Source organism: Aulonocara stuartgranti, assembly GCF_965226115.1.
Source record: "Aulonocara stuartgranti genome assembly, chromosome: 13".
NCBI lineage: Eukaryota > Metazoa > Chordata > Actinopteri > Cichliformes > Cichlidae > Aulonocara > Aulonocara stuartgranti.
The window spans coordinates 10,226,446-10,251,096 of NC_138949.1; the positions used below are offsets into that span (position 1 = coordinate 10,226,446).

At 40.6% G+C, this 24,651-nt stretch overlaps 1 protein-coding gene across 5 annotated transcripts; it reads right to left on the reverse strand.

Moving 5' to 3' along the window:
* Positions 1 to 468: 468 nt before the first annotated feature.
* Positions 469 to 24,010, reverse strand: lrrfip2 (leucine rich repeat (in FLII) interacting protein 2). 5 transcript variants are annotated; one of them, XM_082557231.1, is made up of 27 exons: positions 23,807 to 24,010; positions 22,497 to 22,642; positions 12,907 to 12,993; positions 12,427 to 12,486; positions 11,776 to 11,835; positions 11,589 to 11,627; positions 11,304 to 11,372; positions 10,253 to 10,300; positions 10,072 to 10,140; positions 9,790 to 9,873; positions 9,275 to 9,331; positions 8,852 to 8,905; positions 8,670 to 8,726; positions 8,236 to 8,307; positions 7,927 to 8,040; positions 7,448 to 7,489; positions 5,885 to 6,016; positions 5,422 to 5,493; positions 4,436 to 4,606; positions 4,257 to 4,349; positions 3,787 to 3,879; positions 3,011 to 3,112; positions 2,100 to 2,232; positions 1,802 to 1,972; positions 1,635 to 1,714; positions 1,425 to 1,529; positions 469 to 1,336 (listed from the first exon to the last, which is right to left on the reverse strand). In XM_082557231.1, the coding sequence occupies exons 2-27, from the start codon at positions 22,602 to 22,604 to the stop codon at positions 1,226 to 1,228; spliced, it is 2,283 nt and encodes a 760-aa protein (XP_082413357.1). In that variant the 5' UTR covers positions 22,605 to 22,642; positions 23,807 to 24,010; the 3' UTR covers positions 469 to 1,225. The 5 variants fall into 5 exon arrangements, with proteins under 5 accessions (XP_082413357.1, XP_082413353.1, XP_082413354.1 ...); XM_082557227.1 differs by lacking the exons at positions 7,927 to 8,040; positions 8,236 to 8,307; positions 8,670 to 8,726; ... (7 more) ...; positions 11,776 to 11,835; positions 12,427 to 12,486 and having other exon boundaries at positions 23,807 to 24,008; XM_082557228.1 differs by lacking the exons at positions 5,422 to 5,493; positions 7,927 to 8,040; positions 8,236 to 8,307; ... (8 more) ...; positions 11,776 to 11,835; positions 12,427 to 12,486 and having other exon boundaries at positions 23,807 to 24,008.
* Between the last annotated feature and the right edge of the window lie 641 nt (positions 24,011 to 24,651).

The following is a 24,651-nucleotide window of genomic DNA, read 5'->3' on the forward strand; positions in this document are numbered from 1 at the left end:
TGATGTGACAGCATCACACAATGATCCTGCAGCAGAAATTAGCCCAGGGGGCATTTTTCTTTTTAGTCTCAGTTTCCTGTTCTTAGGTGAAATGAGTGGCATCCAGTGTGGTCTTCTGCTGCTGTAACCCATCTGCTTTAAGGTTCAACATATTGTTGCAGAAGAAAATGCTCTTCTGCACAACTTGGTTGTGAGGAGTGGTTGGGTTATTGTTATTGTCCTAGCAGCTTTAAGCAGTCTGACAGTTCTCTGACCACTGGCATCAGCAAGGGATTTTCACCCAGAGATTTGGACCCCCCTCTGTAAACCCTATGATGGTTGTGTGGGAAGATCCCAGTAGATCCCCAGTAGTACAACAGTTCCCAGTAGAACTATTGTACCTAACATTTAAAGTGCCTTAAGATCTATGCAGAAATAATGTAGGTCGATTGTCCTACATAAAAAAATAAAATAAAATGGAATCCACACTTCTGTAAATGACACATTTATTTTCAAGAAATCTTTTAAATATTTGAAAAATTTCAAAGAAACCGCAACAGACACAGTTGGTTTTATATATATATATATATATATATTCAAATAATAACTGCACCTTTATTTATTTATTTTTATTCCTTTTTAAATACATGTACCTGTTAAAACAATTATTGTTTTATTAAGCGGTGCAGACCCCCAATCTCCTGGTGTGAAAAGGCACTTCACTGTGTGAGAGGAAGTCAGGAAGGTGCGGGGCTGGAGCAGCCATCAGGGTTGAATTGTTTAAAAAGCATCATTATACTCATTCATGCAACTTATGGAACAAAAAAAAAACAAACAAAAAAAAAACAAAAAAAAAAAGCACATCAAAAAACAAAACAAAACAAAAAGTACAGTCAAGCACCCAGTCAGAGGGAAATAAATCTCATGGATAACACGATGTAGTATAAAGCTCTGAAATTTTAAGTAGTGAGTGGAGAAATGTCCTCAGATGTATCTCCCAGCAACTCGTGTAGTTTTATTAGTCGTATTTCTGAGTTCATTCCCACACAAAACCAATGTCTCTTGATTCAGAAAAACAAAGAAAACAGTTCAGTTCATTTGCCTGTGCTACAGGTTTTAAGTGTTTTTGGTTAGCTACAAATCTCAAAGTGTTACAGCTGAAAATGGAAATGTGCTCCAGTCGCAATATGGCAGTCAGAGGTCTGAGGTGCGGATTTAAGGGCTTCTGTGGTGACGCTGCCTTGCCTCATTGCTGTGACAGAAGGGCATTCCTGTTGGCCTTCATTTTCTCAAGGCGCTTTACTAGGTGGTTGTTGGTCATCTCCATCTCCTCTACCTTATCTAAAGCTGTGCGCAGCTGTGGGGGAGCAGAGGGAGATAACACAGTCAACATTCTGCCACATCAGGTTTGTGCTCTGGGCTAAATCTGATTTAGGTGTTGTTACCTCTCTTTGAATTTTACGTTTTTCTGCTTTAAGTTCGTCCTCGATTTTCTCTGCGTTATCTGCCGCTGCCTTGTACCGGGAGACTTGCCCTTCAAGTCTGTTAATCTGGGGGAGAAAAAAAACAAAAACAAAACCCGGAACGGATTAATTTCCCATTTTAGCCACAATACCAACTTTTTTACTGAGGTTTCTGCAAAACATTTCACTTACATTTTGTTCCATTGTACCCATTTCCTGTTCTGCTTTTGAAAGCTTGAATTTGTATTCACTAATCTGTCTGTTGGCATCTCCTACAGAGAGCAGAGTTTCAACGTTAAAAGAAAAAGGGGTGGTTGCGGTTTAGCTGTCGTGTAAGTCGGGTAGCGAGGTCAACTTACTCTGCATTTCAATAAGGTGCAGGTCTGTACCGTTTTCCATCCTCTCCCCATCTGTGTACGAACTGTCCACCTTTGAGTGTTTCTGTTTCTCCTCCTCCAGCTGATTCTTCAGTTTCCTAATCTGAGCCAAAAGTTCGTCCTTCTCCTCTGCCAACTTCCGTAGCCTGACATCTACAAAACACAAGAAGAGTACATTTAATCAAGCTGAAAACTTTAGTCTTTTCCAAGGAAAAATTAATGAAATGCCTAACTTGCTGTAAACATTCCCACTATATAGGCAACAGGTGGTCCAACTCACCCAGTGGACCCTCTCCTGCAGACTCCAGCACCTGGGCGGCCTCCTGGGAGACCAAAGTGATCCCTGAGGACGGAGACTCGTGGTTGACATCTCCGTTTGGTGTACCATCTGGGATGATGACCAGCCCATGTTTCTGTAGTTAAGGAAAAAAAAGCTAGCTGAAGCCTTGTTCTATTATACTTTTTTTTATAGGATACCATCCCGCACAGTGAGTGCTGTGGTTCCAGGATGTAACAGTTAATGATTTTAGAGGTTTAAACGTGTGGATCAAGACATTCATTCCAATGTTTTACACCCTGACACTGCACAGGCTGCACTAATCCAAGCCTGAAAGCACAAACTGGACTGAAACAACAACTGCTTGATGAGAATAATGATGGCTTCAAACAATGTTCTGCTTGTGTTCTGACAGGTTTTGCAAAACACTTTAATATTACTGCAAAATTTGATATCAGATAACGTCACCCCATCTGGCAGTGGGTAAAGAAACATGACTCTAGTTAAATCTATTGAACTGTTACAACAACACGTCCTAGCAGTGTGCATTCTCATCATCTGAACTCACATTGCTGTTATTGACTGTTTTTGAGATCCAAGTACTACAGTGATAATGTTTGCATACATTAGGAATTTTATTTAATGAAATGTAGTCAGGGTCAAGAACAAATTCAGCAGTTACCAAAAGTTATGCACAAGTAGGAAGCAGGGGAAAAAACAAAAAAACAACTAATTAAAATAAGTGAAACAGCAAAGAAAGCGGAAAGAAAAACAAAGCGGTGGAAGTAAAAAGTATAACAACAAAACAGCAGGCTTAGTTCCAAGAAGAACAAAAAAAAAAAACAACAAAAATCTTTTGGCCAGCAGCTCTTTCCTGTAACCTTTATTTTTTTTTTGTCATTCGGTTGACCTACCTCTCCTGCTTTGGATTTCCCCTTGATGTCAGCGAGCTCATCTCTGAGCTCATCTCTTTCATTCCTAATGCAATCAAAGTACTCTTTCTGCCTCTCTAGGGCCTGGCCACATGGATGAGAGAAGACAAGAGAGAGGAGAAGAGGCAGAGAAGTTGGATAGACTTTGGATAGACATGCAATGCCACACATGCTGGAACAAGACAGGTACCATGCACAAACATGCACTGTGCATATCGAACAAAGAAGAGGGACGTAATAACAAACAGCACACGAGCAGAGAAGGACAAGGTGACGAGCTTTGAGGGTTAAAGGGAAAGATTAAAAGGAAAGGTAGAGCACAGGGGGTTGAAAGGGCACTGCTTCTGATTCTCACAAAAAAACAACAACTTTACATTAACACGATGCTGACTACATTAACAAATTGACCGATTCACAGATGGAACATGCATCTCATGCTGCAATTTATGGACTTAATGTCTCTTAGAGTTCACATGACCATCCTTCCAGAAATGTTGACCACAGCAGGCTTTAACGCCGTGCCAGTACACTGTTATTGTTAGCTGAGGCCACACAATCAAACTGAAATCTGTTATTTTGACATGCAAAAATCCAAACCGTATGTGAATGGGTTCTGTTATGTGCTAATGCCTAAGGGTCTCCATCATGCAGAGACAGCATGAGAGGCAAAAGAGCTGGAGCGGAGAGGGGGACAAAAAACCCCACAGCCATCGATTGCCTCTCATGTTCTGTCAGAGCAAAGGCATGGGACCTCCTACCGCAATCTTTTTGTCCTTCCAGTTTATCGTTTCCTGCAGGTCAAACACCTCTCTGGTGAGGGCATCTAACTTAGTCTGCATTTTCTGGCTCTCCTGGAGTGGTGTTGAGCAGCAACAAGAGGACACAACACAGGACAGGAACAAAACAAGAAAAACTGAATGGAACAAAGAAGTGAAAATGCACATGTATAGAGACAAAAAGACAGACACTGGTGAAACAGTGTGAAAAGACACTAATTAGAGCAGATATAGCTGGAATAGGAATAGATATAGAAATGAATGATTGATAGGATATATGGAATGAGAAGAACTGTCAGAGCAATAGACAGGATCTATGGTAGAGGATCTAGAGGCAGGCCAGTGCCAATCAGTCCTTATCAAGCTAGCGCAGTAGTTTCCGAACATCTTCCGCAGCCAGTACAGACACATCAACACTAGGCTGAAAAAAAAAGTTTAAGGTTCAACAATACCTCTATAAGCTCATCTCTCTGGCGGATTCCCTCTTTCAGTTCTTCTTGTTTATGCTGGAGAACTGTACATGTGTGTTTTTGTCTTTCTAGATCCTGAAAGCACAGACAGAACATTTTAGCCACAACTCTTCTGTAAAGAGTTTGGGACGTTACAGGTTACCACACGGGAGATTTATCACCTTCGACTTTTCTTCCAGCTCCCTCTTCATCTCTGACATTTGCTCCTCCATCTCCTCTATGACATCCTTGAGTGTGTCCACTTGATAGATGAGGTTGGCTTTGTCGTTGTCCAGCTGTGCATTCGATACCATGGCTTTCTTGTACTTCTCCTCTACCTCTGTGAGTGACTCCTGATAAAGGTTTGCAACATGTTAATACGTAAAAAAATTAATTAATTATTTCACACTCCACCTACATGCAACAGGTGCGTTCTCTGGTATAAGAACAGCTTTTGTAACACATCAAACATGAAATGGCCAAACATGCTACACATGTTTAAGTTTCAGATTAATAAAAAGATATTTAAAATACAAAACTGCTATTAAAAATACTGAATATGTAATTTGGGACTATGTAATGCACAAATGGTGAAAATGATCATACAATAATAAAAATGCCTTCAACCACTTTCAGCAGTGAAATAAGGCAGAAAAAAAAAACTATGAGTGCACCAGAAAGCAGAAAACCAGTTAAAAGTGCACCAGTTGTATCCAACTATCAAGAACATAAGATTGTTAGTAAACTACTCTTATCAATAAAAACATACAGTTTCCTTCCTTAGAGGACAGGAAGTTGCGGTGAAAGTCAGTGAGCCAGAGGGCCATTGAACCCTGTGCCAAAGAAAGCCTGAGTGGAAGAAATAATTTGAAAGAACGACTGATCTGTCAGCAGGTGGAGCTTTTACTCTTCTTCTTAAGACATTAAAAACCAGCACTAACTGAGGGAGTGTCTTCATTTAAGATCAAAACAGGAAGAGGGAGAAGACCATGCAGGAATAAAGAGTCATTGCGCAATTCTGACTGGTAGCAGGCAAAGAAACAGCTGTGGTGTTAGGAGCTACAGGACAGACTTCAAGGGGTGTGAGTGGGGAGGCAGTGTGAGTTAGTGAAGTCATGCTGCTCCCAGAGGACAAGAGAAGACATGCTGTGAGCTCAAGCCCCTCTACCTTCAGCTCTTTAAGCCCTTGCATGTACCGCCCTTCTACATCCTGAATCTGGTCCTTTAGTTCATAGATATCCTGTAGAGCAGATGGAGGGAATGGTTGGGGTGAACTGGGGCATCAGAGAGGTTGGGGAGTATAAAAGGGAGAGACAACAAAGCACCCGTGCTGCCATGTCAAACAGTCCAGCTGACATACAGATGCCCACTTAGAGACAGACAGTGTCATGGGCACATGTCCCATCCAGTCCTCCCATGCACACACACAGAAAACTGGTTAAAGCAGACACAAAGAACAGCAGGAGGGCAGCAGAGGCAACGCTCCAGAAGGAATATGTGTTTACATAAAAGGCTCAAAAACACAATAATCAAACATCCAAAATCAAATTGGAATTTTGTGTGCTAACTTCTAATCAGTTATTCACTAATTATTATAGAAAAGTGACACTGTGTGTATTTGAACTTCTTACCCTAAGTTCACTCAGACTGGTGTCGGGGTCGTAGGCGCTGCTGGTGTCTGTGCTACCTCGACGTGATGAGGTACCACCCAGTGATGCCAGGGTGGCTGCCGAGAGGCCTGGGGTGGCACACCGGGAGGATGGCTGAGGACATAAAGTACCCCAAACCCCAGTGAGAAAAACAAACGCAGCACAGCACAGCAAAGCAATCATCTGATACTACATGGCTCTTGAGTAATCCTGTTCTATTCAAATCCACCTGAAAGAGAAACCAGCTCAGACTCCCAAACGGCTGTTTGTATACACTAGGTTACTTTTATTCCCATTTTTTTGTGCTTGCATGTAATACAGAAAATTAATTCCCAGTGGAATTTGATTTATTGATGACTCAGACATTACATTTAATTTTTTTTAATTAACTTTGTGATGAGGAGTGCAATAGTTGCAACCAGAAACAGAAATGTGTCTGGTGTCATTCTGCTCTCCACATTCCTTTGTATAATTGTACTATAGTTGTTTACACACACACACACACACACACACACACACACACACCCTTTCTTAGCGCTACCTGGTGAAGCTGTATGTGCGATCTGAAATGAAACACTCGCTAACCCTGCCTCGCGTTGATGTGAGATAACATGATAATAACACAGTGAGGGTGACACGCATCCTGGCTCTACCCAGGATGCACCCTTGCCTAAACCAAACAAAAGCCTCTCTAACAGTGAGAAATGATCCGATGGAGATCATCTTCTGGTGTGCGCTACATGTCTGAAAAGCAACAATATTCCGACCTCTTATCCCCAAGACTGTCCAAAACTGTCTTTTGAAGACATCTGTTATAGCAACCTCTGCATGACTCAAACAGGATGTACAGAAGTCTTGTGCGATCCCTCAAATCTCTATAGGTGTAGCAAAATATGTAAATAGGTGTAGCAATTTATCAAAACGTAGCAAAATTGAAATTCAAACCAAACAATTAAGGATGACTGTTGTACCCGTACTTATTTTGGTGATGTTTTGAACTAATCAAATTTGGATTCATTACTCCATAAAACATGTTGCCACTGATTTTCGGTTCGGTTCTTGTAACCTGGCACACCTCAGGCTTTTCTCCCCGTTCCCCTTACTAAACAACAGCTTCTTGACAGCCACACTTCTGCTGAGACCATTTCTGAGGCTTTAGTGAACAGTACGTCAGATGGGTCTTTCAGGTCCTGTGTCAGGTCTATGCCCTATTTCTTAACGACCTCTAAGGGTCTGTCTTCTTCACTTGTTCCATTTTCTGCCTGTCAAACTTTTAAATTAGGGCATTTTTCACAGTTTCAACTAAGAAAAAGGGAACAAATGATTTGTTTTTACTTCAGGCTGCTGGCAAGACGTCTGTTATGTGTAGAAATGATACTGGTTATTATGTGTGTTTTTTTTTTTTTTTAAATACCTGAATGATTCATAGGTCAGTGTTAACTAGCTTAAAAATTATTTTGCACAGTATCCCCAAAACACCATCATTGGAGATCATTTAATTCTTTGCTTAAGAAAAAAAAAAAAAAAAAAAGTAATGGCACTTACTCTACTATAATCTGAATACTGCTTGTCACATTTTTCATCCAGCTGCAAAGCAAGCAAGAAAAAACCCCATCAGTTTAGTTCATATTCATGCAATAAATTAGGAACATACAACCTGTATGGTCAAGCTTGAAGCCGTTTCCTCATCTGTAAAAGCAGTTTACAAGTTAATATGAGTTAGGTAAAAGTGCTGCATGTTCACAAAAACTACAGAGCTGACAGCTGATCAAGACACCAATACATTAGATACCCAGCAGTCCATGCTGCAATCACAACCACTGCAGTGGCCCACAGCACCCTACTATCAATAACAGATTAATTTCCACACAAAAACAAACAAAACAAAAAAATATGAATGAGTTTTAAATACCAAATATAATTTTTAATCGTGCGTAAGCCACTTCTGTCATTTTTATTTGTAAGTAATTTGTGTTAGACTCCATTCCCAAGCATACCGTCTGGAACTTTGTTCAGTCACTTACAGCATCCAAATCTGGAATACTCAAATCATCAAGGTCAGACACAATACTGCCTCTTCGGTTGGAGCGGCTGAAATAATCAGCGGCCGATTCACTAATGTCCAAGAGGTCAGAAGACTACTTACAACAGGCGCAGGATGAAAAGAGAGAAAGAGAGAGAGAGAGAGAGAGCGAGAGCGAGAGAGAGAGGCAGAGACAGGATAAGAGAGGGCCACATGAGTATTACATTATTGATGCCCAGTACAATACAATTAAAAAAGCAAAAGCGCTTAAGTTTACTGCCACATCAACTACCCCATTACTACAGCTCACCCCACTGTCCCTCCTGCCTCTGCTACCGCGTTCCTGGGACACACTGCTGACAGTGTCATCATCTGAGGAAGACTGACACAAATACGCACACAGACAAACGTCACAAAATGAGGAATCACTGTACTTTTATACAGCAAACAGCAACTGACAGAATTCCAAGTCTTGGTCTTAAATAGAATTGATTTACTTTAAAGCAGCAGTAAGAAACCTAATTCAATTTTATGCATTTAGGATAATTATCTCAGATGCATCAGCTGGACCCAAGTTAAACCTTGCTACAACTTCTCAGCCTGCACAGAACTGTTCACACACTTGTCACACAAAGTCTGTCAAAAATGCTTTCCTGAAACGGTGAGAGGAGGTGAGGAGGAGGCTGTTAGCAGTAGGTTTTTGGGTGCTCTCATGCAGATTGGCGGTGGTTTTAAGGTGCTCACCACAGGGCTGCTACGAGTGGAGCTGGCTCCAGAGGAGTACCAGCTGTATTCAGAGGGCTGTGGATGGGATGAGGAGGAGGACAGGATCAGCATGGAGCCAGACATCACACTAATGGCATAACAGTAAACTGCTGTGGGATGACAATGCAAAAATAACGTGGTTCGACAAACAGAAGACTTACAGCTCTTGAACTGTAGCCTGAGCCGTAAAGGCCAGCGTCGTCGCAAATAGAGGCCTGAGGGTACACGTGGGAGACAACGTAGGACTCAGCAAAACACGAGAGCACACATAAATCTATGACGCACTAGCTAAACAGACTCTCTTTTAGCCATGCAATAACAAATACTTGGTTTTCCAACTTCAGCTTGGTTTCAGTGCTCCACATCAGAAGCCTTGGCTTCACACAGACTTCTGTCTTATCTAACCGAAGCACAAAAATCTGCCCACAGATAAGTGCGCAGAGTCCAGGAGCTAAATATAAGCAGACCCAGCCACACTGGGCATCCAATCTCATGTACGTGGCTGTGACAGAGGGGGGAGGTCTGCCTCTGAAGGCAACTAGAAGCGTGCAGAGATGCTGGCCACTTAGAGAACAAAAACTGACCGTGCTGTAGCTGCGAGACAGCCCTGTGCCAGTGGTGCAGGGTGAGGAAGTGGTGGCCTGTTGGAGAGGAAAGGAGCAGGGAAAGGTCACCTTAGAGGACAGAGGCAGACCATTGTGGAAAAGTGAGGCGGTGAGAGAATAAAGAGAAGCAGCGAGTGGAAACAGGACGAATGTTTTGCTGAACCTAACACATTTAGGACTTTGAGCTCAAAGTGTGATAAGACATGACATGTCCATTTAAATAACACCCTGGTCATAGTAATTTACATGAATTCAAATGATTTTAAGAAGTGTGGGTATAAAGTTCTGAGCAACACTATGCGCCAACTGGTATGTTTCTCTCTACCCTGATTATTATGACACACAAACAATGCCCCTTATTACAAATATCTAACAAATATGTAACACATAAAAACTCCACTAAACGACACCATGCAGACAGGAATAGTCAGCTTCAGCTGGCTCCATTTTCAGTGAGTGTCTGTCAACTAAAAGTTGCACAGCAAAGGACCAACCCGATAGGTAGAGGTGGAGAGAAGAGGTGGTGGTTTGGTCTTTGTTAGGCTGGTGTAGTTCCTCTGATCGTGGTACAGCCCAGTCTGGAAGGATATAACCACCAACAGAAATTTCATCCTCTGGTGTGTGTTTTATTAACACTTCTTGATCTATGCGCCACTTCACACAGTGATGACAAGTAAAGGGTAAAGTCAGCTGCCAAGAAAATACCACTGCAAGCCACCACAATGACTCTACACCATCTCCATGCTTGAGATCACAGCCAAGACAACAACACTGACCAGAAGGTCTTTCTTTGAGGGCCGGGATGAAGCCTTCTTATGGCTATGCAGATCATTGTACACAGAACTCTGTTCAACACAGAAAAACAATGCAAAGAGAAAGAAAATGCAGCTGTAATGGGAAACAGGAACTTCAAGAAAAAGAAAGTTATAAAGAATGGCAAACACCTAAGTTTCATACAGTGGAGCGTGAACTCTTGAGCGCAGAGCTAGTAGAGATGCCATCAGACTGAGGAGGAGAGACCACAGAATTATGATCGGATAAAGATTAAACAACAGAAACAACCAAACGAAAAAAAAAACATCTGGGATGCTGTTAGGTCAACTTCTACAAATGCATGCATATGTTTGGTGTACTAGACACATAACTGTGTTTTGAAAAAGCTTTTGGTAATGCTGAACTGTACACCCTGCTATTCTTACACAGTTTAGAATCTGTGACTTTGTTTCTTTGTCTGCCAACTCATGCTGTACGACCAGAAACTGAGCAACCAAACTTGACACGCACACTGCCACTCAGGCCCCACAAGGTTCTTTATCCATTTCAGATATGATGTTGTCATTATATCACCTGGCAACCGCCTAACAATGGACATTTATGTGCCTATAACACCTTTTAAAAGCATTGCATCGTTTGTATTTATGACAAAATCCTCTCTCTAGATAGATATAGATATCTATCTATCTGCAAAACTTCACTTATGTGTGATATATTATGAGGCCATCAGGGTGCCTGTCAACAATCTAGGAAAACTACTAAAATTACGTATAACCGTAACATGACATTATATTGCCCTTATATTACCTACAACACCTCAGGAAAGCACTGTATCACTTTTATTTCACAGCCAAGACCACAAGCAGGGCAAACAATACAGTACTATGAGCATATACTAGTGGGTAGAAATATACCATTATGATATCTAAGAACCAGTGTCAATGTGCATGCATTTCCAGCACAAAGAAAAAAAAGAATTTAAAAGCTGAAAAATGTCACACCAAGTTTTCTTATGAATGAATCAGAATCATAAAGCCAGGCATTCAGAAAATATCATGGTGCAAACTGCACTGAAAAGGCATTTCAAGATTAGTAGATGAGAAACTTCAACAAAAAAGGTAACTACTCTAAAACAGTTGCCATCTAGGAGTTAGATCTGCTTGCAAAAATAAGGTTAGGTGAATCTACTATTTAGCCTTCAAACTACTCTCACACATATGCACAGAGAACAAACCAAGGCATCTTTTCTGCGGGAACTGGATTGACTCTTAGACCCCAAGTCACGTATTCCTGATGACGACGACTTAGAATAAAAAACATTAAAAAAAAAAGATAAGCAGGGAATTTCTCAGAGAAAACTAAAGCAACAGTCAATACTGTCAAAATAAAACGCAGTTCAGCCAAATCTTAATATATATAACAACTGGTTTCCACACAAGAGCAACGGCTTTCACACATTAGTGTGCCCCTATGAGTGTGCAGTCTTAATAAACCTGGCAGGGGTGTATTATGTACGCACCCTGTAGCTGCGGACTGACGTGACATCATCATCCAGCCCCTGTTAATGTGGAAATATGGAGTCACAGTAGAAAAGCAGATAGAGAGAGACACACATGAGTGATGAGAGATTAACTGTATGCCTAAAGGGGAAATAAGAAAAGGAAATAGAGGGAGACAAAGAGGAAGTATGTAGGGGAGATACAGACCCGCTGATGACGGCTGCTGGATCTACTACTACTAGAGGCTCTGGCTTTTTCTGCGTCAGCCTAGATTCAGGAAGGAAAGTTGGAGTGAAAGCAGAGAGATCACTGGAACACTTGGTTGCTGTGCAAAGCCCGAGCCATTCAAAAAAACCTCTGCGTGTTTATCACCAAATGGGTGTCATAAACATTTGCAAATGTTAGCCTTTTCAAGCAAAACGGCAGGATTAATGATAAACTAGACATGCTAATATATTACAAACCTTTGTCTCATTAAACAGCACACAGTGAAAACCTATTTTCTGCATCAACACACCAACACAGATTAATTTCATGCAGAAGTAGTTCATAAACATTTAAGACACTATCATTTCTTAAGTAGCTGGAGGAGTACAGCTAACGGTCCAAACCGCCTCCTTACATACAGACTCACCCACTCTAAATAAAGTCAAAGGCCAAAGCCTGCTCTCCAAATACACAGTCACAGATTATGGTGTCTCCAAAGCAAATACACTGTTGAGGCATATTTCCACAGTGAGGTACATAGTAGTCAGCAAGTCAAGTGTAGCTAAATTGTCAGGGTTGACTGGGACTCAGTCCCACACAACAGGCTGTGTTAGTGGAAATGGAAGCAACAACACTGCCTCACTGGCCTACCATCCACTGGTGGATCTGACCCCATTTTCTGCTGCTACTGCTGGATGAGCGGTAAGAAAGCTGGGCAGAGGGAGGAAATGCCAGGAAAAACATACAATCATATTTCATTCAAAACTGCTGAAACGGAAAAACTGGGTGACATTTAAACCAGGAATAGAAGATTTTTTTGTTGATTTGTGGACATGCAGCACTTTCATTTTTTTCTTTCCATGGGTATATTTCTGTATGTGAACTGTCACTGTAGACTTTCTTTTATGCTATAAAGCCAACAGCTTGTAGATCGTCTGCTGTGGATGCAGATGAGCACTTTGCAAACAGGAGGTAGCGACAAAACATTAAAATGTGATTAGCAGAAAGAAAACAAGACCAAATCCCATAGTAAAATTACAAAACATTTGTGCTAACAGACACAGCAGTAAATCAGAGTACCTGATGGCCTGAATTACGGTCAGAGTATCTTTGCCTATCAGGTCCACTTACCTCTTTCTGTTGCCGTTCAAGTTCCCTCATTCGAATGTCTCTTGCCTCTGCCCGAGCCGCCCTCTTTGCTGCCAGCCTCGCCTCCGCCTGTAACACACAACATGAACACACCTGTCAATCTCAAATGGAAACTTATAAAAGGTATAAAAGAGACAGCAGAGCGCTGCAATAAAAATAATCACACTGTAGAATTTACATGAGTATGTTTGGATATTGAACAGTTTCCTGTAAAAGAGAAGGCATCTGGCAGACGTGGGTTGATTTCATTTCTTCACACTCGCTTGAAGGTCGTGCTGTCACATAAGATGAAGCCCTGCTTAGTTTTAACAACACATCAACAATAACAAATCACCAAAAACGACCTAGTTTATGGATCTACCAGGATGATAAAGACAAATTAGTACTTATTTAAAAAAGAAAATTATAATAAAGAGATTTGTTTTTATTTCACAAACACTGCTTTAATCACACAGTAGAGACCACTCAATGTAACTGTAAAATGATCTGCTCTGTAAATACCTTATTCTTAAGCAATATCAAAGATTTCTCTATTGAACTTTTTTGTTTTGCCTCGACAAAAATAACATTAATATTCGCTGATTTTGTTGTTGTTGTTTCTAAACTCAAATATTGCTACAGGTGCTAAAACGTCTGTCTTTTTACGGTATGGAAACTTTGCAGAGTCCATATTACATTGTGGACCAGCTTCCTCTGTGCCACAGCTCCCGTTGAGTGCTTGGGATGCCTCATCCCCACCAACATGTGCTAACCATTAGCTTCAGGAGGGCTAATTTAAAGCCCTCACAAGGGGAGATGCCGATAGCGCACAAATAAACTGAGAAGCAGAGCAAATAGAAAAAAAACAAACAAACAAAAAAACAACATGAGTCAGCCTGAAAACAATTTCACAATATCCAAGTGACCCTGAAGCACAAAACAGCTATAAATAAAAGCTAACCTGAATACCAAAACTCCTCTTTTATTGCACAATTTGTTGTAGTGAGTCAGATTATAAACAGGAGATAATTTTACAGAGCATGGAGGCTAATGTGAGCAACCCCTTCACAGCTCCGATTAGACACAGGTGACTATGTAGCCTAGCCTTTCATTGGGTACTGAATACGGCATACCAAACATGCTCTGAAACTAAACATGCCACAAACAGAGAATGGCAAACTTGTTCGTGAAACTATAAGCTCTTTATCTCTAGCTAAAAGGCAGTCCATAAATACTGGGGGTAGTGTGTACAGTATCTCACTGCAGACAAACACTGTCAGCATTCCAGCAATTTCTTATCTCCACTGCCAGAATCGAACGCCTGTGGACATACGCTATTCCCGTTTCAATAATAGCCTGAAGCGCACAAACACAATTTAACAATCTTGTTTAGCAGATGAATTATCATTTAATCCTAACAACAAATACAAGCTAGAGATGTTCATATCCAGACATGTTTTAATAGATTAGTATCAGCTAAAATACATTAACCAAACTCTGATCTTGTCCTTGCTGCATTTCCAACTAAAGCCTGCCAGTGTTCTCTTCTTAAAAGACATTAGGGATCAACACTGCAAGCAGTTCACTGCTCTGTGACTGAAAACCAGAGTGCCACTGTGAAAAATTATTTGGTCACAGAAGTGACTCAACTCACACTCAGGCTGGCAAAATTAGTTAAGTTCCAACAAAAACAAACCCATTAGTAGGGCTGGGCTATATCATACCGTTCACGGTAATACTGGTGTAATTTTGGGCAACGATAGGAAAATGAAATATCGTGATAGAATTAGAGATGGACCGATCCGATATTACGTATCGGTATCGGTCCGATACTGACCTAAATTACTGGATCGGATATCGGAGAAAAATAAAAAATGTAATCCGATCCATTAAATATGACGAAAGCACCTCACAAAACTTGCAACACGCCGTAACTCGCCTCAGAACGTTAGCACATCGGAGCAGTAGGCATCACGTGATAGAGCGGCTGTGGGATGCTGGACCTGTCGGTGGTCTGGATAGCATTTGGAGCTTCGCTAGCAACCCGGCATTTCATCTCCGACAAAGTTATCCCCGAGAGAAGTAAAGCAAGTGTGTAAGTCCATCTCTGAATGTTTGTACAGCATTCCTGCGTTAAGCTTAACAAACGATATATGGAGCGAGTGCCTCTTCTTGCTGCTACTTCAATCATGAAACTGCTTAATGATCAGCTGATCGGCTTTTCTGTCGCGAGTCCGTCTCTCTTGTTTGTTTTTGGCCCACTTTGCACCAGAAAGAGGAAACCAGCGGCTGAACAACAGCAGCACGTTTAAGCTTGATAAGCTGTTGTTAGAATTTATTTAATATTACTTTCTACACCAGGATCTTTTTCTACGTAGCTGACGGCTGGTAACTGTGCAGGGGCGGATCTAGCAAAGTTTAGCCAGGGGGGCCGATAGGGCATTAACAGGGAAAAGGGGGCACAAAGACATACTTTTCTTTCTTATTCTCATTTAAAATGTCTAGCTTTTAATAAATAATTATCTGACACCCAAAGTTTTAATTTGATGTAAAATGAATAGAAGTCCATTACTGTATATAGTAACTATTAAGTCTAATATATACAGTGGGGCAAAAAAGTATTTAGTCAGCCACCGATTGTGCAAGTTCCCCCACCTAAAATGATGACAGAGGTCAGTAATTTGCACCAGAGGTACACTTCAACTGTGAGAGACAGAATGTGAAAGAAAAATCCATGAATCCACATGGTAGGATTTGTAAAGAATTTATTCGTAAATCAGGGTGGAAAATAAGTATTTGGTCAATAACAAAAATACAACTCAATACTTTGTAACATAACCTTTGTTGGCAATAACAGAGGTCAAACGTTTACTATAGGTCTTTACCAGGTTTGCACACACAGTAGCTGGTATTTTGGCCAATTCCTCCATACAGATCTTCTCGAGAGCAGTGATGTTTTGGGGCTGTCGCCGAGCAACACGGACTTTCAACTCCCGCCACAGATTTTCTATGGGGTTGAGGTCTGGAGACTGGCTAGGCCACTCCAGGACTTTCAAATGCTTCTTACGGAGCCACTCCTTTGTTGCCCGGGCGGTGTGTTTTGGATCATTGTCGTGTTGGAAGACCCAGCCTCGTTTCATCTTCAAAGTTCTCACTGATAGAAGGAGGTTTTGGCTCAAAATCTCACGATACATGGCCCCATTCATTCTGTCCTTAACACGGATCAGTCATCCTGTCCCCTTGGCAGAAAAACAGCCCCATAGCATGATGTTTCCACCCCCATGCTTCACAGTAGGTATGGTGTTCTTGGGATGCAACTCAGTATTCTTCTTCCTCCAAACACGACGAGTTGAGTTTATACCAAAAAGTTCTACTTTGGTTTCATCTGACCACATGACATTCTCCCAATCCTCTGCTGTATCATCCATGTGCTCTCTGGCAAACTTCAGACGGGCCTGGACATGCACTGGCTTCAGCAGCGGAACACGTCTGGCACTGCGGGATTTGATTCCCTGCCGTTGTAGTGTGTTACTGATGGTGACCTTTGTTACTTTGGTCCCAGCTCTCTGCAGGTCATTCACCAGGTCCCCCCGTGTGGTTCTGGGATCTTTGCTCACCGTTCTCATGATCATTTTGACCCCACGGGATGAGATCTTGCGTGGAGCCCCAGATCGAGGGAGATTATCAGTGGTCTTGTATGTCTTCCATTTTCTGATGATTGCTCCCACAGTTGGTTTTTTCACACCAAGCTGCTTGCCTATTGTAGATTCACTCTTCCCAGTCTGGTGCAGGTCTACAATACTTTTCCTGGTGTCCTTCGAAAGCTCTTTGGTCTTGGCCATGGCGGAGTTTGGGGTCTGACTGTTTGAGGCTGTGGACAGGTGTCTTTTATACAGATGATGAGTTCAAACAGGTGCCATTCATACAGGTAACGAGTGGGGGACAGAAAAGCTTCTTACAGAAGACGTTACAGGTCTGTGAGAGCCAGAGATTTTCCTTGTTTGAGGTGACCAAATACTTATTTTCCACCCTGATTTACGAATAAATTCTTTACAAATCCTACCATGTGGATTCATGGATTTTTTTTTCACATTCTGTCTCTCACAGTTGAAGTGTACCTCTGGTGCAAATTACTGACCTCTGTCATCATTTTAAGTGGGGGAACTTGCACAATCGGTGGCTGACTAAATACTTTTTTGCCCCACTGTATATATATACCCTAGTAAGCTATAGTACTTTTTCCTTTGGGAAGGTACCATCTGTGCAGTCTGCAATTCTGTTGAAGAAAGATGTTGAATTTATTTAATATTTTAATATATTGAAAAATAATTGATTTCTGTGCATTTTTTTTTCCCACACTGCATCAAATTAAGGTTGATTACGTCGATTAAGCATCATGAGGTGGAGCGTGAGGGGTGGTTCCCCTATTTTTTATTTATTTATTTTTGTTGTTGCTGGGAGTTGGAACCCTATTAGTTAGGTTGCTTAATATTTACGCTAAGTACTCTTTAAAATACCAGAATAGGGAGGATGGTGTAGGTTTAAGTTTATTAGATTGATCAGTATTGCTGAACTATGAAATATTTTTTTTGCATACAGGTATAACAGAATATCTTTAGTGTAGTTGTTGTTTTAAACTTGAGTATGAACTTATACAAAATGCAGCAAGATATTTAAAAAAAAAAACCAGTTTTGTTGATTAAAACACACTATATCGGATTCATATCGGTATCGGCAGATATCCAAATTTATGATATCGGTATCGGTCATAAAAAAGTGGTATCGTGCCATCTCTAGATAGAATATGGGTAAAACGCGCATGCGCAGTGCCTTTGTTTACATATGCACACGGCGGCGACGCAGAATGAGAAGAGCGAAAGTGGATCGTTGAATGAAACGGATGAACCAGAATTGATTTGTAAAAATGCTGCAACTTCAGTGGTGTGGAACTGGTTTAGCTTTCGTCCGTCAGATACACAACAAAGCACTATTTTTAGTAGAGCATGCTAGCGGGCCGTGTTGTTTGGAAAATACGGCACACTTAAACTCAATCCTTTGATTTTTCTGAAAATCGACAGTGCCCCTTATAATCCCGTGGGCCTTATGTATGAATTCTGGTTGTGTTTACTGACCTCGAAACGATTTTATGTGGTACACGGCGCTCGAAAATCTGTCAAATGTTTTAGTACGACTTTGCTAAGCTACGAACCCGCACCGCTTGATGGATTGTCGGAGCATTACGGCTATATTAGGCAGGCGCCTCGCGGAGTGATACGTACTGTGCTTCAACATAATATTACCGTATTGTGTGTGTGTATATAACCTCTTTTTAAAGTTTTGTGGATATTATACATGGTTATGCTGAGGATATGTCGGCCAGTTTCCACTGGAAATGCCTTTTGGTTAAACTGTCAGCAAGGAATTTGCATTTGCACTGTTACGTCTTTATATAACTTTAATGCACATAAAAAACAGCTGCTTGTTTAAGTGAAAATACATTGATGGGGTTTTTTGCACTAATAAAGTTGGGGAGTTGTAAAGCATGTTGTCTAGTGTCAATTATATCGTCAGTCATATCGTTATCGCAAATTTCCAAATGTATATCATGATAAATATTTTTGGTCATATCGCCCTGCTCTACCCATTAGTCCTCCTTTCTCTTTGCTCATTAGGAAAGATGCACCACTGACTGACATCTGTAAATAAGATGACATTTACCAATGGAAGAGGCTGATGTTCTCTATCTTCCGTTTCACACCAGTGTTCAAAGAGAGAGTGATAAATACAGAGTTGTTGTTACCCCCACACAAATGGAAAAGGGAAAAGAGAGAGAGAAAAGAAACCCCAAACAAACCAAAACACACACCCCTAAACACACACACAAAAAAAACAATAAATAAACTAAATTAGCAACAGCAAGAGCAGACAGTTTTTTATTTTCAACATTGTTATCAGGCCAGACCTTCACAATTGGCACAACCATACTAATTAGCAAAGATAAGTACCTGTTAGTCGGTGCAGACTTTCACTTTCACTGTTTAAAATGACAACATCATTGGCTAACTATTAACCTCAACTCCAAATTAAGCCCTGTTATTGCCTGGTTTCTGTCACTCCTGCAGCCTGTACAAAGACTCATAGCGATGTAGAGGGAGCAATGAGTAGACAGCAAGTAGACAGTCTAACACCACAGTATCAAGAGTTAATTTTGATTAATAATAATTTACCAACTTCATGAACATATAATAGCAACTCCAATATTTTGAGCAAGTCGCTTATGAAAAATAAGTTGTGGTTTGGATGTTCAGTTTTATTTGGGGATATATGTGGTAGCCATGTTTTTGCCAGAACAGACGTTTGACCTACGGTAAACTTAATATCCTGCACTGTGATCTGTACAAGGTGAAAAAGGAAGTAAAGTTGCAAGTGTGTAAGAGAGACCAAATGAGAAAGCAAATGAGATGGCTGGCCGTGTGCTCTGCACCTGTTGATCTGTCTGACAGTATGACCTGCTCTGCACAGCAGCACAGCTGAGCTTCTCTGTCTGTCCTATCTATAGACTGGCCCATCCAGCCTTGCTCTCTGACTGCCACATCATGGGCCTGAGAAGGTAACCCGAGCAGTAGAAGTTCGCCATTAAACACTCCTCCTACACTTGAGGCAATAAGATTAATCCACCATATGGGGATATTCACCAAAATTCAAGTAATAAGAAATGTAACAGAAGGCTCCTTTTCCTCTGGTTTATGTCAAAGTAAAGTGACTTGAGTGTTGGGAATAGTGTTGAGAAAACACTTCAAGACATCTGAGCTCTCTGAAAATGTGAAACTTATTAAAAAAAGAAAGAAAGAAAAAAAAGAGCAGATTAATCGGTACACGATCTATAAAATGCCACTGTAAAACCTGAAGCAAAACACACACTGTACAAGAAGTTAATGTAAATGTCAAAGTTATTGTAAAATTAAAAATAAGTATGTGGAATGAGGAATCTGTATTCAAGGTTACTGTAATTAAACCCCAATTCTCTGCAAAATAAAAAAACAAACAAAAATCTTTCAGTCTGTAATAACTGGAAAATGCCAGGCTGTGAGAAACTGACCAATAACTTTTTAATCACCTACAATTCTTCATAATAAATTCAGCAGTAAATGCTGAAATTTATGTAATATTAATATTTAGATAACATACTGTACATTATCGCAATCTGAAATGAAACAGTCAATATCGAGCTTTTTAAATTGACCTTTATTTATGCAACAATCTGCTAAACAAGATTGTTATGTTGTGTTTGTGCGCTCCATAGGAGACTCAATGCCACATTTACAAGGGAGGTCTGTTTGAGCTTGTTTTAACTCCAGTGGAAATAATTATGATAGCTGATTAGTATGTCCTCTATACTAGTCCTGTAAATAGCAAACCACCAGGTCTCGGCTCTCTTTGAATTATACTCAACCAGTCCTTGAAAATGCTAACTCCTCTATGTCTTACTTTTAGAAATCCAAATAATAATTGTTAAAAACAGGTTTTAATGGGGATAGGAGTGGTAGTGATTGTATCCCAGCAGCCATCCAAACGCTTATGAACACAGACTGTAATAGGTGCTTTGTTCTTTGAACTCTTAACACTCCTAACCATATAAGGAAAGTTGTACACTTTCCATTGCAACAGCGACTTGGTGATATCACAAATGAAATCAAATGGACTATGAACTATAGTTTGTGCACAGACACTCCTCTCTCTACATCAAAAAAGACATGCATGGCTTTGTTCAAATAGTTGACTCCTTAGATCCCTATCTGAGGGACAACACCTATGAGGTGATAATCTAATTCTAATACTTGTCCCCTGCTTGATTTGTAAGCTGCCAGTATTCCAAAGATTGAGTGCCCAGTAATGTAAGGGGCCTCAAAACTAGTCTGGTGATGGTGCAGGCTCAAATTCACAGTCACTCTCAGTCGGGGACTGTGCCAAGACTTTAGACTGGTCGACTTTTGGCTCTCCTGACCACAAGGTAGGAGCTGCAGAGGTTTAAGAATCTGGGCAGGTGGTGACGTGAAACAAGTTAGACACTGACCCCTTGAACTCCCTAAACAGTCTAATCTCTGGTTAGCAGCACAAAGAGAATGAGACTTAGGACCTGACTGGGAGGGTTGGATGACTCATGTTTCTATGATGAGCCTGTGTAACTATAAAGAGAGCAAATGGAGCCTTGTGCTTAGAGTTCAAGAATGAGGAACTGCACCGCTTTCGATCATCAAAGACTTCGCTCTTAAAGGTCAATATAAACATCAACTAAAGGCTGATATTTATCGTTAGGTTTAAGCTTTTAAAGGCAAGAAATTATCTGATTTAGCCTAAATTTTACAGGAAAAAAAACCTGCAGAATCACTATTACATGCAAATATGAATTTAAAGATCCCTTTAAAAACTATTTAAAACAATACAACAAGAACCAAAAACAATATTTGCTTTTTCTGCTGTTATCCACAATATTGTGGAGAAAAGTGAAGGAATGAAAGGCTTGTAGTGGAACAAAATGGAATAATCCCAGGGCATGTTGTTACAAGCCAGGCAGCTTTTTTCTTTGCCTGCGTTTTTCCTTCGTGAACAAAAACACTACAAGTGAAGTCAACCTCTGTGGACTCCAAAACAGCCGTCTTCACTTGCTTCACAACTTAACTAGAAAAACACAAACATCAATATCTAAATATAGATATGAAGGTTTTTGATAATGCAACTTTGAGCACCACACTTCAAATTAACATCAGTCGCCCTGCAGTCTTCGTACACCTCTCTAATTCAATGTGCTGTTAAACTAAACTGATAGCTAACCTAGTCTGAAACCTGATAGATTGCATACAAGTTCTGCTGAGTAGCCTTTGGTCTCAACTTTCAACCAGTTTTTCAAAAAACAACACTGGAACATCAGTAAGGTCAACCAGGTTACTCCAAACCTGGGCTCTAAAATTGTTAGCTCAATTTCAAATGGTGTAAAAGCTATTGGTAAATACTTTCCACAATCTCTCAGGCCAAAAGATAATTAACATTTTTAATTCTTTTTGTTTGAATTCACACAAATGTAAGTAAAAAAAAAATACTTCTGTCTTCTTGAAATGTTTCACATTGATGAAAAATCATTACGATGACCTGAGTTTTTTCTTTGGTTTAAGTAATTGCAATGATAGAATAAGGGTTACAAAAAGTAAGTAGACACATGCATTTACATTATAAAGCTTAGGCAAAAGATTTAATCGCCATGTTCAGTTTAAAAGGGCTCTCACAAACCATAATGCTGCTTAGGCAAGCATATGAGTACTGACAATGCTCTTAAGAAACTACTTGGTACTACAACTGGTAGTTTTAAAAAGTGATGGTTCTGTTGCCCGGGTTAGCCACCCTTAAATTGACAAATCAGTCTTCTGTCTATACTTGAAGCCCCCATTATCTCAACGAGGATAAACAAGAACATTTGAGCTGAATAAAAATCTGATTTGCATTGATTCAGATCGCATAAGGGGAACCTTTTATGGAGAAAGCATCCCAGGTTCATTGCAGTAAGCTTCAAAATTAATGTAGGTGATGAATGACCTTACCTCACGAGCAATGCTACTCAGCGCTTCATCCTCTGCTGAGAACCGATCTTTTAGAGGAGCACGCTTTCTACCAGTGCCTTGTGTCCCCATGTTAGTACTGGAACTCATACTGCGTAAGCCCAGGAGATGGAAACGTGTGTTAATTCCTGGAGGAACAAAAGCAGATAAAAATAATTTCAACAAGTCAGTAAACAAAGTCAAATGATAGAATAATTAGACATATGCCTTTTGGCTGTGTTTCACGGTGTATGCGTTCTGCACTCCCAACTCAGACACTTCATATCTCTTATTTTCACTCCTGCAAAAACAGACCCTTGTATGGCACCCACAAGGGCTTTGGATAAACACTTGTGACTGACATGAACCAGCTTTAATGTGACATGCATATAGAAGGAGCTCTGGTAGCTTAAACCAGCCAGATACCAACCCAAAACGCAGCATGATAAAGTGTACAGAATGAATAACACAATTAATTAAAAAAAATAAATCTACAAACAATACCTGTCCACTGATTACGCTTGCATTTTAAGTTGATGTAATGGGTATTCCACATGCGTTGATAGACATAAGAGTAATATTAGAGTTAACATTATCACTAGACAAAAGCCCACTGTGGATGGCTGGTACAGACACGGGGGGGAAAACGCCTAGTTTAGGATCCGGCTGAGTCAGAGGATCCAAGTGAGACATGAGCACTCCATGCAGACGTTTGATGAGCTAAACCGCGTAGGTCCAAGAGTCAAACGCACTAATCACAGACGCTGCAGGCAACTTAACGAATACTGATCCTTGACAAAGAATAGGGTGATTAGCCACCCATCATTAATCAGCTGGGTTAAGTTACCACCCACTAATAAAGCTGGAATTACCCCCTGTCATATAAGCAAAATAACGGCCTCAGCTGGGTTAGAACAAAAGTAATGCAATGAAGTGAGGCAATGTGTTGCTCCTTAGCGTTAGCTACCAGCGTTAACTACTGTTAGCTAGCTCTTTGCTGAGCTAACTGGGAGTGCTAACTAGCATTTCGTCGTTCCCGAATTCATATTTGAAAAGTTCCCTTATTAGGTTCTCATTGAGCTTTCAGCCCAGCTAACGCTCTAGAAAACGAGAACTATTTAGACGTGTCCATCCCCCGGCAATGACCCCCACCCCCCAGTCCCGAAGACCTACCTAAAGCTAGTTCACTTGTTTAGCTGGGTAGTTAGCTTGGATAGCTAGTGGGGCTAACCTCGACTCTCCAGAGACAGACAGGGCAAATTGGCACTGATCCTCCAGTCATATTTCCCAGCCCCCCAAAAACAATACCTCACCTTCGCGACACCTTTAAATAACCCGCGATACTGTCGAGGTGTTATCCCTTGTCTCCTGGAGTTTCAGGGGTGAGCCATTCGGGTTCTCTTCAGAGATTGTTAGTGTTTTTGTCCGCAGTGACAGCTGTCATCAGTCCGCCTTTCCACCGCTCCTCACTGCCCTCCTTACCCAGTTTCCACACACACTGGTTGGTTCCAAAGGACCCGGATGTTGGAAAAAATTAGGGTGTGATGCTGCGTTCACGTCCCGCAAGAATAATCAGAATCTTAACTTTTTTTCAAACTGATGCAGACCTTCTAGTTTTTGTATTACCATATAATAATTTTAGGCGATAGAAACATTTCTTTCTTTAAACGAGAAATAAATCAACCCTCTTGTATTGTTATTACTATATAAATATCCCTTTGTATTGGACAGTTTCTTGCTTTGATGAGCAGACTTTGTTAAGCTTGCTCACAAATGATATGATATCTGTAAAGCTTGTATCTTTTAGCCCATATTTAAGTACAGTATAAATTTAATGTAGTTGAAAATGTAGTGTAGAATATATTGTATGTAGACTTTTGCCAAAATATTATCTTATTCAAAAAATTCCATCCAGTACATGTTATTATTTTATATTATTATTATTATTTCTTTTTTATGCAATGTTATATTTTTAATTTCAGCATTTACTTTTTTCCTTGTCAGAAGTTTAGTTTGGCCTTACTGATGGGGCTCGGGGGTCCAGACCCACCCACTAAAGATGGTGTACCCCTTCATCGGATTTCTACTGATATGCTTCAACTGTAAGTTCCATTAATTCATAGAAGTTGCTAATAAAAACAAACAAAAAAACACCCTC